Source organism: Copidosoma floridanum, unplaced genomic scaffold (assembly GCF_036245765.1).
Source record: "Copidosoma floridanum isolate Cflo_tuat_1 unplaced genomic scaffold, Cflo_Japanese_pri ptg000034l, whole genome shotgun sequence".
In the NCBI taxonomy this organism is placed as follows: Eukaryota; Metazoa; Arthropoda; class Insecta; order Hymenoptera; family Encyrtidae; genus Copidosoma; species Copidosoma floridanum.
The window spans coordinates 8,985,784-9,003,087 of NW_028321911.1; the positions used below are offsets into that span (position 1 = coordinate 8,985,784).

Below are 17,304 nucleotides of genomic sequence, written 5' to 3' on the forward strand. Positions count from 1 at the left end.
AATTAGCAGGCAAAGCAATTAATTTTAGAGCAATTGTACTTAAATTGCTATATTCAACTGCAGCTTTGTACCAGAATTCTTCACTGTTGTGTATGTCAACTGTTGACGTTACTATATTGAATATACCTTAATTATTTGTGTAATGACTGAATCCTTTTAAAGATTCTGAGTCAAAACATCGAAAAGCAAAAGATTACATGTATTGTTTTAAGGTCTCTGTTTTGAAAAAGCGTTTCCCTTTAAAGGTTGGCTCCAAATAGTTAGCTGCGAACCAAATAGGACTGAATAAAGCCATAATCGAATCGAACACCGAGGGCAGTGATCTGAATGAATACGTTTCAACTATTTCAAGTAACTTTTCTACAGCTTCGGGTAGAATAACGTGAATATTATCATGAAAAATTTGTCTAAAGTCACTAAGGCATTATCATATGTTCTAAGTCTAGACCTATCTTCTGGAGTTAGAGATTGTACACTAAAATTCAAGTTTTTCAACTTTTTTATCATATTAAAAAATGTACAATTAATATAACATTCTTTGTCATTAACTATGATTCTATGACTGAGAATAACATCTGAGTGCAACAGCACATATTCAACATTAACTCCAACTGTATTCAGAGATTTGGAAACACAAGAGCAAACAAATGTTTGCAATTGAATCTTTAAACTATCAACGACACTTACATCTCCAGCTGCATTGTCATCGACTCGTGTATTTCCGTCTAGAATTTCATAGTCTAAAAGAAGTAACTGTTATTATAAATTAAAAAACCTATAACGTACATGTAGCTACCATCTTGTTGAGTGATTACACCCATTAGATATGAATTCGAGGTAAAGTCTTTCATCATTTCATCAAGCATTGTATGCGCAATACTAGTTTTTGGACATTCAGAGTTTGGAATTGGATACAAAGGATTTAACAACGTTAAAAACTTCTTAAAGGCTTCATTATCCAGTGTCTCAAATTTCAAATTGCACAATAAAACAGATTGCAGTAATTGACCATGTAAAGCCTTCAAGTCCTTGTCATTGATCAGTACAGCACTGGAAGTATCCTGTAAATATTATTGAATTATTGTTGGGTGAACTTAAATATTGTTGGATAAACTTAAACTATCTTTGTAAAAATGGCTGAGAATCAATGCTTAAGGCGTGGATTCTCAGATACAGGTTTGGCAACCTGTAAATTCGCTCTTGTTTTTAGTTGCCTATAACTGATATCTATATTGACTATTCAAATGTGGCTCTGAAGAAAGTTCACATTCAGAATCCTGATCCATGGGAAGTGTAATGGCTTGGACAGCATTGTTGATCTCATTGAGAGAATCATTATCTGAACAGAGACTTTAGCTTTGTTTACCTTTACAAATCAACCTGTAACAATTCACAACAAAACAATGCAGTTAAGTGTAAAATAAGAGTGAGGATTATTATAATTGAGGAGAAACAGTATTAATCTAGGATGATACCTGTGTCGAGCAAGAAATTTACTCTCATGGTTTGTGTAAACAGACGAGCACTTGTGACATTTTGCATTTTTAATGACTCCCTTACTGTCCCTTATTTTACTAAATCCTTCCCAGTTGTTGTGACATGGTTTTCCCATTTTGACGATTATCACAGTTAACACAGATGAACGCTGTGAAATAATTAATAATAACAGTCACCAAATACGTTTTCCTTATCACTGACTTAGTATAAGAAAACTTCTCACGTGCTGACGGGTTGTATGGCATATATCACATATGTATTACATATGTATCACATATGCGATAGATGTGAATGTGATACCAACCCATCCCTTCGCTTGTTCCAAGCCTCCTGATTGGTTGATCGGTAGGGTGGCTGAAGAGCCCACCTTATGTATTTATTATACCATGGATTCCCGCAGTCAAAAATAAGGTCAGTAACATGAAATTTACTGTCACTAACATACCAATCTATGTATCTAGTTTAGGAAAATCGAATAGGCAGAGAAGGAGGAGGTATTCCAGAGGTTCTCATCGGTGCTTCCAAATAAGACTGGCAAACTTGCGGAAAATAACGCAAGCGCCAATCACCAGGTAACCCAGGACGCTTACTGGTCACTTACATACTAAACAATAAATAAAATAAGGCAAACACCGATTCCCGCACAACCCGTGGTGCTTGCTGGTCACTTACTTACTAAAATAAATAAAATAAGGCAAGCGGCAATCTCCGCACAACCCAGGACGCTTACTGCCCACTACTGGTTGCGCTTAGTTCGCGCTTGAATTATTATTTGATGATTTTCAATAATAAATAATGGGACCCGGAACCACCCCGGGTTGTGCGGGGATTGGCGCCTATCTTATTTATTATTTATTGTTAAGTAAGTAAGTGACGAGTAAGTGTCCCGAGTTATGCGGGGATTGGCGCTTGCGTTATTTTTTGATTTATTGTTAGGTAAGTAAATGACCAGTAAGCACCCCAGGTTGTGCGGGGATTGGCGCTTGCGTTATTTTTTGATTTATTGTTAAGTAAGTAAGCGACCGTCAGCCTTCCAAGTTATTCGGGGATTGGCACTTCTTTAATTTTTTGATTTATTGTTGAGTAAGTAAGCCACCAGTAAGCGTCCCAGGTCGCCTGGTGATTGGCCCTTGCGTTATTTTCTGCAAGGTTGCCAGTCACATTGGGAAGCATTGATGAGAACCTCTGGAATACCCCCACCTTCTCTGCCTACTTGCTTCTTCAATACTAAATATATTCGTATATTAGTGACAGTAAATTTCATGTTACTGACCGTAACTTTCACTGCAGGAATCCTTTTCACCCAACACTGAAATGGCAATTTCATGTCACTGACACACTACGGCAATAAGTGACGACGGTATACAGTAATGTGGACTTACTTCTTATGTGACAACATATCAGTCACGCTGACGTCAGGAAATCATGAATACTACATTTTTGTTAGTGTGATGCCATTTTTCTCTTAGCTACAGTACCCCATCTTTGCTGAGTTTGCGGACCGTATAGGGACCGTTTATAGGTATTGGCATTATGCCTCTACCACGTGACCTCAGTATATATATGACTAATGTAGAGGGAAAATAACACAGGTCTCATATGGGAGGAATCTTGTTTTTATTTTTTTCGCACTTAAAAAGATATTGATATGAGCTTAAAAAGGTTGTTAATTCCATGTTATTGACATAATGAGAGTAACGTAGTTATTTTTTTCCTTTGGTGAATTCGTTTATGAAAGTTGAAACAGCGTTTTGAACGTATACGGAGTGCCGTTTATAACCCTACTGCTGTTGTTGCTCAGAGATAAACAAACAGCTCAAAGTAGGGTTAACGGCACTCCGTATACGTTCAAAACGCTGTTTCAACCTTCATAAACGAATTCACCAAAGAAAAAAAATAACTACGTAACCCTCATTATGTCAGTAACATGGAATTAACAACTTTTTTAAGCTCAATATCTTTTAAAGTGCGAAAAAAAAAATAAAAACAAGATTCTTCCTATAAGAGCTGTATTATTTTCCCTCTTGTTGGTATAGGTATATTTTTGCATTTTTTTTTTTGTATTACCAACGTTACACTCCGATCTATAGTAGTATCATACATATAGGAGTGGGGCACCTACAAGCCCGCGCGTGCCACGCTGCGCTATTGCGGTACCTATACTAATACCTACAGATCCGTTGCGGCGCTCGACCTGTGAGCATCTCGCCCGCCTTTTTTCTTTTGTACACTAATACATTTTATATAATAAATATACTTAACATATATTTATTTGGTCTGCCTCAAGTCTCTCATACCTATCCTCCTCGCATACCAACAGGTCGGCGACCCAGATGGGCCCAGATTACGTTTTAGCCCTAGGAAGGTTTTGTTTTTTCTCTATGGTGTGAGATAGTGAGTGCATCGTGTTTGTGTGTCATGAGCAAGCGTTTTTTTTCTCGTCTCGATTGCTCTGTCTCGTTTATTCGAGCAAGCCGCATACCATAAGTTTTGTTCTCCTAGTATTTTTTTTTCCTGTTGCGTCTCTTGCCAAGTGCAAGGAAAGGTTAAACATAACCGACAACATATCTAGTTTTTCTAACTTATTTCAAGTGACCAAATGTAACGGTCAAAATTTCCAACTTTGGAAATTTCAAATGAAGACAATCTTCGTAGCTCAAGGTCTTCTCGAGATAGTGACTGGCAAGGAAAAAAAGCCAGCACAGGATAATACAACAGGCAATGCTGAGAAGATAGCAGAATGGACAAAGAAAGATGCGAAGGCAATTATTTCAACCACCATCAATCATACGCAGCTCGGTTACCTCATCACGTGTACTTCGTCAAACGAGATGTGGGTGAAACTTTCTGCAATTCACGAGCAGAAAAGTGCTGCAAATAAGTTGACTTTTTTGACGAAATTTCACGAGTACAGGATGACGCCAAGTGATTCTGCTGCCCTACATATGGCGAATATAGAAAACTTAGCCTGTCAACTCAAAGAAATCGGAGAAAATTTATCCGACGCTATGATCATGGCCAAGATTCTCGGAACCCTACCATCTAAATACAGCCCGTTCATTTCGGCATGGGATAGCGTATCTGAAGCTGAGCAGACTTTGGCTAAGCTACGAGAAAGGGTTCTTCGAGAGGAAGCCCATTTAAGCAACATGGACGATGTGAGTAGTGCACTGGCTACAACCAGCATCTCCAAGGACAGCGGTAATAAGAGCCAGCCAAGCAACGGCGAAGAAGCTAAAAAACGTAAGAGTAATATAATTTGTAATTATTGTAAAAAGCGTGGCCATATCGCGAGAAATCGGAATAAATTAAAGAAAAAAGAAGAAAATTCGAAAGAGCCTAGCGATAATAACCGTAAAAACAAAAAGGAGAGAAAAGATTCCGCGGAAGGCAAGAATTCGAAAAGCTGTAGCGCGTTTGTTGTTTCGTCGAAAAATTCCGAAGTTGCAGTTTGTTATACAAGTCGTGACGCGAGTTGGTTCCATGAAACAGACGACGATTACCTTTGGCTCCTTGATAGTGGAGCTTCTCGACACTATTCTTGCCGGCGCGAGTGGTTCTCCGAATTTACGACTTTACAAAATGAGTTTGTTTACCTCGGCGACGATACTAAGCTTCCAGTGGAAGGTCATGGTAAAATTTTTATATCGCGTCTAGTTAACGGTGAATGGCTCGACGGCGAGATAAACAATGTTCTGTATACTCCGTCCTTAAAGAAAAATTTGCTCTCGACGGGAGTATGCACGGCAAATGGTCATTCCATTGTACTCAGTGGCCAACAAGCTAAAATTTTTTCTAAAGAAAAAGAAGTTGTCGCGGAAGGTTCGGTTCAACGTAATAATCTCATTAAAATGTGGATTAAGTCGAAAACAGTTGAAGTAAATTACGCTTGTACGGCATCAATAAAGTTATGGCATGAACGCTTGGGACACGTAAACGTAAATTCAATTGGCACTATGATTAAAAACAACGCGGTTTCCGGTGTCGCAATAAAAGGTGAGAGCAAATTTTTTTGTGAGGACTGCCCACGCGGCAAACAATCAAAATTAACTTTTAAGAAAGACGATAAAAATGTCAATATTGCGTCGGGAGAAATCATTTTTACCGACGTTTGTGGTCCGATGACACCACCGTCCGTCGGCGGTGCTAAATTCTTTGTATTATTTAAAGACGAACCTACTGGCTTTCACAGCGATGATCTTTTAAAGCATAAAAGCGATACGTCCGAAGCTCTTAAAAACGAAGTAATGCATGTTAAAAATCATTTTGATAAAGACATAAAAATTATTCGGTCGGATAACGGTACAGAATATATAAATGATGACGTTAAGAATTTTTTGGTCAAAAGAGGTATTAAGCATTACACTTCGTCTCCGTATACCCCAGAGCAAAACGGACGAGCAGAGCGAGAGATGAGAACCATTGTTGAATGCGCTCGCATGATGTTATTGACGCGCGATCTACCTAATCGACTCTGGGGAGAAGCTGTAAACACAGCCGTGTATATTTTGAACAGAACGAGTGGTGCTAGATCGCGAACACAAACGCCTTTTGAAATGTGGACAAATAAAAAGCCTAATTTATCGCATTTAGGAGTTTTCGGTTGTGACGCGCACGTTCTTGTTCCCGCTGCTTCTCGCAAGAAATGGGACGCGAAATCAGAAAAATTAATTTTGGTTGGTTATGAAAACGAGTCTGCCAATTATAGATTGTTTAATTTGAGTACCGGTAAAATAACTGTTTCACGCAATGTTATTTTTAATGAAAATTTTTCCGAAGGCGCTAAAAATCCGTCTACGTTCTTGGTCAAAAATTTTTTGGATACTGAATCAGAACAGCTCGTTGTCGGAGGGAACGTCAATGTTGATGCTCCTCTAGAACAACATATAGATAACAACGATGTTGACATCCCGCCCGAAAACGACTCGGGGGAGAGTGACGATGAGAACGCGAACGCGAACGCGAATGACGATCCCGCGGTCGACGAGCATATAAACGATGTAAGCGATGAGCTCTCTGAACCTGAAAACGACGATCCAACTGGATACAGTCTACGACCCCGAGGAAACTTGCGCCGTCCCAAACAATACGATTGCGTCATAGCGCGCGGTGAGTACCTCGATACGCCCAGTACATACAAACAAGCTGTAAACGGTAAAGATTCCGAATTATTGTGGAAACAGGCGATCGATAAAGAGTTAGATGCACACGCGAAAAATCGTTCGTGCGAAATCGTGAAATTACTGCAAGGAAGAAAACCAATAGGTTACAAATGGGTATTTAAAATTAAAGATGTGAAACCCAACGATAAACAATACAAAGCGCGTCTTTGCGCTCAAGGCTTCTCTCAAGAAGCAGGCATCGATTATAGTGAAGTTTTTTCACCTGTTGTGCGTTACGAATCGGTGCGAACACTACTGTCAATCGCAGTTCAAGAAGATTTGTCTTCTTTACAATTTGACGTAAACACAGCGTACCTTAACAGCGAACTGAGCGAAACTATGTATATGCGTATTCCGGAAAGTCTTAATGTTTCATCGAAAAATTGCGTATTAAAGTTAAATAAAGCCATATACGGTTTGAAACAAGCTGGTCACTGTTGGAACGATAAGTTCAACAATTGCCTAAAGAAATATAATTTCATTCAAAGCAACGCTGATAAATGCGTATATACCGGGTATTGCGATTCATCGAAAGTTTATCTAGCGCTCTACGTAGACGACGGTTTGTTACTATGTCACGAGCAAAATGTTTTGAATAAGCTTGTTAAGATTTTTAAATAAAGTTTCGACATCACAATTTGTCATTTAAATTTCTTTATCAGCATGCAAATCACTCGCAAACCTAATTTAATTTTCATTAATCAAGAAAATTATATAAACAAAGTTTTAACTAAATTTGATATGCTTGATGCTGTGACGGTGAGATACCGTCGAGCCATCATCGGTAGGCTAGGACCGATAGGGAAAGAAGGAAAAGGGAAAAACGGAGAGGACAGTTAGGAAAGGATGGAAAGGGAAGAAAAAGCCGAAAAGGGATCAGATTAGCTTGGGCCAGCGAACGCGCGTGAAGCGAGTTTTTGTTGGGGGTTGCGAGAAGCAATTTCCTCAAGGCAATTTCCCCCGCGAGAAGCGAATTCTGTTTTGGAGGACGTGAGACGCGTCTTCTGGAGTGTTTCCGTTTCTGCGATTGTTGTCGTGACGGCTGTGCTTGAGCTGTCCCCGGTACAGTGCTTGGTGCTGAGTGTCCGGGTCCTGCTGGGATAGCAGGCAACGCCGGACTCAGGGTCACCAAGGCCGATACCGTCGATCTCGGCCTTCGAACGCTGCCAGTAGGGACGCCTACTGACCTCAGCGTAACCGCTCCACTGCTCCCGTGTAGACTTGGCCTGCGAGAGGCATCGTCGGGGAGCGACCCCGCATCGCCGTAAGTACCTGCCAACAGGCAGTTTATTGTAAAGGGCAGCAGCCCTAGATTAGCCCGCGTTGTCTGCCCGAATCGCGAGTTTGCGCCGCATGCTCGTCGAGTATTCTCGCTTAACGAGCGTACGTACACAGGCACACACACAAACACACACACCCGCGAGTAATATTTTGTATTTCATTTTATATTATTTAGTTGAATATATTTCTGATTTTAAACTTGGTCGCGAGTGCTTCCTTTTGTGTGTGCCCGATTCCCGTGTGTCGTATTAAAGTCGTCGCGAGAGGCGACGACGTTCAAGGTCGCCGCGATATTTGGCCCCTGCTTTGTCTCGGAGAGCGAGACCCGAATATAAATTTTACAGGGAGTGTCAACGTTGGGTATCCGGGCAACACAGGCCCGGTCGAAGTGGAGAGACTCCGCCTCGTTGATCCGCATTGTGCACCCCGTAACAATGCAAACACTGTAAAAACCCCAGCTGATACAAATGAAAAATTAGTAAGTCCGATCGTTCCGAGTAATTTGAAAGTTCCATATCGCGACCTTATAGGATCACAGTTATATATCACAATTATTTCGCGCCCGGACATTGCATATGCAGTTGGAGTTTTAAGTAGATATCTTGATAATTACGATGAACCGCATTGGCGAGCAGCTAAACGTGTGTTGAGATACTTAAAAGGAACGCGGTCGTTCGGATTATTATATCGTGAAGTACAAGGCAAAAGCTCACTGATTGGTTTTTCCGATGCGGACTATGTCGGCGATCTCGAGACACGCAGATCAACCAGCGGATATACGTTTATGTTAAATGAAAATTGTATCGTTTGGTCTTCGAGACGTCAAGATTCTATAAGCCTTAGTACCACCGAAGCTGAGTACATTGCGGCGTGCGAGGCATCAAAAGAAGCGATCTGGCTTCGTAAATTGTTAAGCGATATCGAGCATGGGTGTGCTGAACCTACTACATTATTCATTGATAATCAAAGTGCAATTAAATTAACAAGAAATCCCGAATTATATCAAAGGACTAAGCACATCGATGTTCGATACAAATTCATATGCGAAAAAATAAGCGAAGATAAGATTGATCCTGTTTATATTGGAACGAATGATCAGTGTGCTGATATATTTACGAAAGCGTTTAGTTATGAAAAATTTAATCTATTTCGATCGAAATTGAATGTATCTTCCTTGTAGGCGCATCAAAAACACTCTAATAGTGGGGATGTTGGTATAGGTATATTTTTGCGTTTTTTTTTTGTATTACCAACGTTACACTCCGATCTATAGTAGTATCGTACATATAGGAGTGGGGCGCCTACAAGCCCGCACGTGCCACGCTGCGCTATTGCGGTACCTATACTAATACCTACAGATCCGTTGCGGCGCTCGACCTGTGAGCAGCGCTCTCAAAAGTGACTGCCAAACTTGCGGAAAATTCAAATTGGCTATATGGAGCAAGACGCAAAACCCCAAATAACTCGACAACATTTCATACACCATAACTTGATAAATTAATCCTAAGCTATTTAACCCAATAACCCAACGCGCCTAAAAGCAGTATCACAAGCTTTAATGATTAATAAAATACAATAAACAATAACGCAAGCGCCGATCCCCACACAACCCGGGGCGCTTACTGGCCGCTTTGTTTTTTAATATAATAAATAAAATAACACAAGCGCCAATCCCCACACAACCTGGGGCGCTAACTGGCCGCTTTGATTATTATTTAGAAAAATAATTAACGCTAGTACCAATCACCACAAAACCCGGAGCGCTTACTGGCCGCTTTGTTTATTATTTAAAAATATAATTAACGCAAGTACCAATCACCACACAACTCGAAGCGCTTACTGGCCGCTTTGTTTTTTAATAAAATGAATAAAATAACAGAAGCGCCAATCCCCACACAACCCGGGGCGCTTACTGGCTGCTTTGTTTTTTAATATAATAAATAAAAGAACACAAGCGCCAATCCCCACACAACCCGAAGCGCTAACTGGCCGCTTTGTTAATTATTTAAAAAAATAATTAACGCAAGTACCAATCACCACACAACCCGGGGCGCTTACTGGCTGCTTTGTTTATTATTTAAAAAAATAATTAACGCAAGTACCAATCACCACACAACCCGGAGCGCTTACTGGACGATTTGTTTTTTAATATAATAAATAAAATAACACAAGCGCCAATCCCCACACAACCCGGGGCGCTTACTGGCCACTTTGTTTATTATTTAAAAAAATAATTAACGCAAGTACCAATAACCACACAATCCAGGGCGCTTACTGGCCGCTTTGTTTATTATTTAAAAAAATAATTAACGCAAGTACCAATCACCACACAACCCGGAGCGCTTACAGGCCGCTTTGTTTTTTAATATAATAAATAAAATAACAGAAGCACCAATCCCCACACAAACCAAGGCGCTTACTGGCCGCTTTGTTTTTTAATATAATGAATAAAAGAACACAAACGCGAATCCCCACACCCCGGGGCGCTTACTGGCCGCTTTGTTTATTAATATAATAAATAAAATGACACAAGCGCCAATCCCCGCACAACCCGGGGCGCTTACTGGCCGCTTTGTTTTTTAATATAATAAATAAAATACAACAAGCGGCAATCCCCACACAACCCGGGTCGCTTACTGGCCGCTTTGTTTATTATTTAAAAAAATAATTAACGCAAGTACTAATCACCACACAACCCGGAGCGCTTACTGGCCGCTTTGTTTTTTAATATTATAAAATAAAATAACACAAGCGCCAATCCCCACACAACCCGGGGCGCTTACTGGCCACTTTGTTTATTATTAAAAAAAATAATTAACGCAAGTACCAATCACCACACAACCCGGAGCGCTTACTGGCCGCTTTGTTTATTATTTAAAAAAATAATTAACGCAAGTACCAATCACCACACAACCCGGGGCGCTTACTGGCCGCTTTGTTTATTATTTAAAAAAATAATTAACGCAAGTACCAATTACCACACAACCCGGAGTGCTTACTGGCCGCTTTGTTTTTTAATATAATAAATGAAATAACAGAAGCGCCAATCCCCACACAACCCGGGGCGCTTACTAGCTGCTTTGTTTATTATTTAAAAAAATAATTAACGCAAGTACCAATCACCACACAACCTGGAGCGTTTACTGGCCACTATGTTTATTATTTAAAAAATAATTAACGCAAGTACCAATTACCATACGACCCGGGGCGCCTACTGGCCGCTTTGTTTATTATTTAAAAAAATAATTAACGCAAATACCAATCACCACACAACCCGGAGCGCTTACTGGCCGCTTTGTTTATTATTTAAAAAATAAATAACGCAAGTACCAATCACCACACAACCCAAGGCGCTTACTGGCCGCTTTGTTTTTTAATATAATGAATAAAAGAACACAAACGCGAATCCCCACACAACCCGAGGCGCTAACTGGCTGCTTTGTTTTTTAATATAATAAATAAAATAACAGAAGCGCCAATCCCCGCACAACCCGGGGCGCTTACTAGCCGCTTTGTTTATTATTTAAAAAAATTATTAACGCAAGTACCAATCACCACACAACCCGGAGCGCTTACTGGCCGCTTTGTTTATTATTTAAAAAAATAATTAACGCAAGTACCAATCACCACACAACCCCGGGTGCTTACTGGCCTTTTTGTTTAATATTTGAAAAAATAATTAACGCAAGTACCAATCACCACACAACCCGGAGCGCTTACTGGCCGCTTTGTTTATTATTTAAAAAAATAATTAACGCAAGTACCAATCACCACACAACCCGGAGCGCTTACAGGCCGCTTTGTTTTTTAATATAATAAATAAAATAACAGAAGCACCAATCCCCACACAAACCAAGGCGCTTACTGGCCGCTTTGTTTTTTAATATAATGAATAAAAGAACACAAACGCAAATCCCCACACCCCGGGGCGCTTACTGGCCGCTTTGTTTATTAATATAATAAATAAAATGACACAAGCGCCAATCCCCGCACAACCCGGGGCGCTTACTGGCCGCTTTGTTTTTTAATATAATAAATAAAATACAACAAGCGGCAATCCCCACACAACCCGGGGCGCTTACTGGCACCTTTGTTTATTATTTAAAAAAATAATTAACGCAAGTACCAATCACCACACAACCCGAAGCGCTTACTGGCCGCTTTGTTTTTTAATATTATAAAATAAAATAACACAAGCGCCAATCCCCACACAACCCGGGGCGCTTACTGGCCACTTTGTTTATTATTAAAAAAAATAATTAACGCAAATACCAATCACCACACAACCCGGAGCGCTTACTGGCCGCTTTGTTTATTATTTAAAAAAATAATTAACGCAAGTACCAATCACCACACAACCCGGGGCGCTTACTGGCCGCTTTGTTTATTATTTAAAAAAATAATTAACGCAAGTACCAATTACCACACAACCCGGAGTGCTTACTGGCCGCTTTGTTTTTTAATATAATAAATGAAATAACAGAAGCGCCAATCCCCACACAACCCGGGGCGCTTACTGGCTGCTTTGTTTATTATTTAAAAAAATAATTAACGCAAGTACTAATCACCACACAACCTGGAGCGTTTACTGGCCACTATGTTTATTATTTAAAAAATAATTAACACATGTACCAATCACCATACGACCCGGGGCGCCTACTGGCCGCTTTGTTTATTATTTAAAAAAATAATTAACGCAAATACCAATCACCACACAACCCGGAGCGCTTACTGGCCGCTTTGTTTATTATTTAAAAAATAAATAACGCAAGTACCAATCACCACACAACCCAAGGCGCTTACTGGCCGCTTTGTTTTTTAATATAATAAATAAAACAACAGAAGCGCCAATCCCCACACAACCCGGGGCGCTAACTGGCAGCTTTGTTTTTTAATATAATGAATAAAAGAACACAAACGCGAATCCCCACACAACCCGAGGCGCTAACTGGCTGCTTTGTTTTTTAATATAATAAATAAAATAACAGAACCGCCAATCCCCGCACAACCCGGGGCGCTTACTGGCCGCTTTGTTTATTATTTAAAAAAATAATTAACGCAAGTACCAATCACCACACAACCCGGGGTGCTTACTGGCCTTTTTGTTTAATATTTGAAAAAATAATTAACGCAAGTACCAATCACCACACAACCCGGAGCGCTTACTGGCCGCTTTGTTTATTATTTAAAAAAATAATTAACGCAAGTACCAATCACCACACAACCCGGAGCGCTTACAGGCCGCTTTGTTTTTTAATATAATAAATAAAATAACAGAAGCACCAATCCCCACACAACCCGAGGCGGTTACTGGCTGCTTTGTTTTTTAATATAATAAATAAAATACAACAAGCGGCAATCCCCACACAACCCGAAGCGCTTACTGGCACCTTTGTTTATTATTTAAAAAAATAATTAACGCAAGTACCAATCACCACACAACCCGAAGCGCTTACTGGCCGCTTTGTTTTTTAATATTATAAAATAAAATAACACAAGCGCCAATCCCCACACAACCCAGGGCGCTTACTGGCCGCTTTGTTTTTTAATATAATAAATAAAATACAACAAGCGGCAATCCCCACACAACCCGAAGCGCTTACTGGCACCTTTGTTTATTATTTAAAAAAATAATTAACGCAAGTACCAATCACCACACAACCCGAAGCGCTTACTGGCACCTTTGTTTATTATTTAAAAAAATAATTAACGCAAGTACCAATCACCACACAACCCGAAGCGCTTACTGGCCGCTTTGTTTTTTAATATTATAAAATAAAATAACACAAGCGCCAATCACCACACAACCCGGAGCGCTTACTGGCCGCTTTGTTTATTATTTAAAAAAATAATTAACGCAAGTACCAATCACCACACAACCCGGGGCGCTTACTGGCCGCTTTGTTTATTATTTAAAAAAATAATTAACGCAAGTACCAATTACCACACAACCCGGAGTGCTTACTGGCCGCTTTGTTTTTTAATATAATAAATGAAATAACAGAAGCGCCAATCCCCACACAACCCGAGGCGGTTACTGGCTGCTTTGTTTATTATTTAAAAAAATAATTAACGCAAGTACTAATCACCACACAACCTGGAGCGTTTACTGGCCACTATGTTTATTATTTAAAAAATAATTAACACAAGTACCAATCACCATACGACCCGGGGCGCCTACTGGCCGCTTTGTTTATTATTTAAAAAAATAATTAACGCAAATACCAATCACCACACAACCCGAAGCGCTTACTGGCCGCTTTGTTTATTATTTAAAAAATAAATAACGCAAGTACCAATCACCACACAACCCAAGGCGCTTACTGGCCGCTTTGTTTTTTAATATAATAAATAAAACAACAGAAGCGCCAATCCCCACACAACCCGGGGCGCTAACTGGCAGCTTTGTTTTTTAATATAATAAATAAAATAACAGAAGCGCCAATCCCTACACAACCCGGAGCGCTTACTGGCCGCTTTGTTTATTATTTAAAAAAATTATTAACGCAAGTACCAATCACCACACAACCCGAAGCGCTTACTGGCCGCTTTGTTTATTATTTAAAAAAATAATTAACGCAAGTACCAATCACCACACAACCCGGGGTGCTTACTGGCCTCTTTGTTTAATATTTGAAAAAATAATTAACGCAAGTACCAATCACCACACAACCCGGAGCGCTTACTGGCCGCTTTGTTTTTTAATATAATAAATAAAATATCAGAAGCGCTAATTTCCACACAACCCGGGGCGCTTACTGGCCGCTTTGTTTATTATTTAAAAGAATAATTAACGCAAGTACCAATCACCACACAACCCAAAGCGTTTACTGGCCGCTTTAATTATTATTTAAAAAAATAATTAACGCAAAAACCAATCACCACACAACCCGGAGCGCTTACTGGCCGCTTTGTTTATTATTTAAAAAAATAATTAACGCAAGTACCAATCACCACACAACCCGGGGCGCTTACTGGCCGCTTTGTTTATTATTTAAAAAAATAATTAACGCAATTACCAATTACCACACAACCCGGAGTGCTTACTGGCCGCTTTGTTTTTTAATATAATAAATGAAATAACAGAAGCGCCAATCCCCACACAACCCGGGGCGCTTACTAGCTGCTTTGTTTATTATTTAAAAAAATAATTAACGCAAGTACCAATCACCACACAACCTGGAGCGTTTACTGGCCACTATGTTTATTATTTAAAAAATAATTAACGCAAGTACCAATTACCATACGACCCGGGGCGCCTACTGGCCGCTTTGTTTATTATTTAAAAAATAAATAACGCAAGTACCAATCACCACACAACCCAAGGCGCTTACTGGCCGCTTTGTTTTTTAATATAATGAATAAAAGAACACAAACGCGAATCCCCACACAACCCGAGGCGCTAACTGGCTGCTTTGTTTTTTAATATAATAAATAAAATAACAGAAGCGCCAATCCCCGTCCAACCCGGGGCGCTTACTGGCCGCTTTGTTTATTATTTAAAAAAATTATTAACGCAAGTACCAATCACCACACAACCCGGGGTGCTTACTGGCCTTTTTGTTTAATATTTGAAAAAATAATTACCGCAAGTACCAATCACCACACAACCCGGAGCGCTTACAGGCCGCTTTGTTTTTTAATATAATAAATAAAATAACAGAAGCACCAATCCCCACACAAACCAAGGCGCTTACTGGCGGCTTTGTTTTTTAATATAATGAATAAAAGAACACAAACGCAAATCCCCACACCCCGGGGCGCTTACTGGCCGCTTTGTTTATTAATATAATAAATGAAATGACACAAGCGCCAATCCCCGCACAACCCGGGGCGCTTACTGGCCGCTTTGTTTTTTAATATAATAAATAAAATACAACAAGCGGCAATCCCCACACAACCCGGGGCGCTTACTGGCACCTTTGTTTATTATTTAAAAAAATAATTAACGCAAGTACCAATCACCACACAACCCGTAGCGCTTACTGGCCGCTTTGTTTTTTAATATTATAAAATAAAATAACACAAGCGCCAATCCCCACACAACCCGGGGCGCTTACTGGCCACTTTGTTTATTATTAAAAAAAATAATTAACGCAAGTACCAATCACCACACAACCCGGAGCGCTTACTGGCCGCTTTGTTTATTATTTAAAAGAATAATTAACGCAAGTACCAATCTTCACACAACCCGGGGCGCTTACTGGCCGCTTTGTTTATTATTTAAAAAAATAATTAACGCAAGTACCAATTACCACACAACCCGGAGTGCTTACTGGCCGCTTTGTTTTTTAATATAATAAATGAAATAACAGAAGCGCCAATCCCCACACAACCCGGGGCGCTTACTGGCTGCTTTGTTTATTATGTAAAAAAATAATTAACGCAAGTACTAATCACCACACAACCTGGAGCGTTTACTGGCCACTATGTTTATTATTTAAAAAATAATTAACACAAGTACCAATCACCATACGACCCGGGGCGCCTACTGGCCGCTTTGTTTATAATTTAAAAAAATAATTAACGCAAATACCAATCACCACACAACCCGGAGCGCTTACTGGCCGCTTTGTTTATTATTTAAAAAATAAATAACGCAAGTACCAATCACCACACAACCCAAGGCGCTTACTGGCCGCTTTGTTTTTTAATATAATAAATAAAACAACAGAAGCGCCAATCCCCACACAACCCGCGGCGCTAACTGGCAGCTTTGTTTTTTAATATAATGAATAAAAGAACACAAACGCGAATCCCCACACAACCCGAGGCGCTAACTGGCTGCTTTGTTTTTTAATATAATAAATAAAATAACAGAAGCGCCAATCCCCGCACAACCCGGGGCGCTTACTGGCCGCTTTGTTTATTATTTAAAAAAATAATTAACGCAAGTACCAATCACCACACAACCCGGGGTGCTTACTGGCCTTTTTGTTTAATATTTGAAAAAATAATTAACGCAAGTACCAATCACCACACAACCCGGAGCGCTTACTGGCCGCTTTGTTTATTATTTAAAAAAATAATTAACGCAAGTACCAATCACCACACAACCCGGAGCGCTTACAGGCCGCTTTGTTTTTTAATATAATAAATAAAATAACAGAAGCACCAATCCCCACACAAACCAAGGCGCTTACTGGCCGCTTTGTTTTTTAATATAATGAATAAAAGAACACAAACGCAAATCCCCACACCCCGGGGCGCTTACTGGCCGCTTTGTTTATTAATATAATAAATAAAATGACACAAGCGCCAATCCCCGCACAACCCGGGGCGCTTACTGGCAGCTTTGTTTTTTAATATAATAAATAAAATACAACAAGCGGCAATCCCCACACAACCCGGGGCGCTTACTGGC

General features: G+C 39.9%; 1 protein-coding gene and 1 long non-coding RNA gene across 2 annotated transcripts in view; both read right to left on the bottom strand.

Annotated features, from left to right (window-relative positions):
- Window positions 1-568: 568 nt before the first annotated feature.
- LOC149373268 (uncharacterized) lies at window positions 569-1,778 on the bottom strand. The gene is made up of 3 exons (XR_016293423.1): window positions 1,721-1,778; window positions 1,476-1,645; window positions 569-1,380 (listed from the first exon to the last, which is right to left on the bottom strand). It is a non-coding gene; the product is annotated as an uncharacterized LOC149373268 (long non-coding RNA).
- A 5,762-nt stretch (window positions 1,779-7,540) lies between these two features.
- The window catches only part of LOC149373269 (uncharacterized), a 69,450-nt gene continuing 59,686 nt past the window's right edge, over window positions 7,541-17,304 (bottom strand). Inside the window, exon 2 of the mRNA XM_089597584.1 lies at window positions 7,541-7,885. Coding sequence (XP_089453710.1) covers window positions 7,541-7,885 — 345 coding nt within the window. The remainder of the gene's footprint in view (window positions 7,886-17,304) is intronic.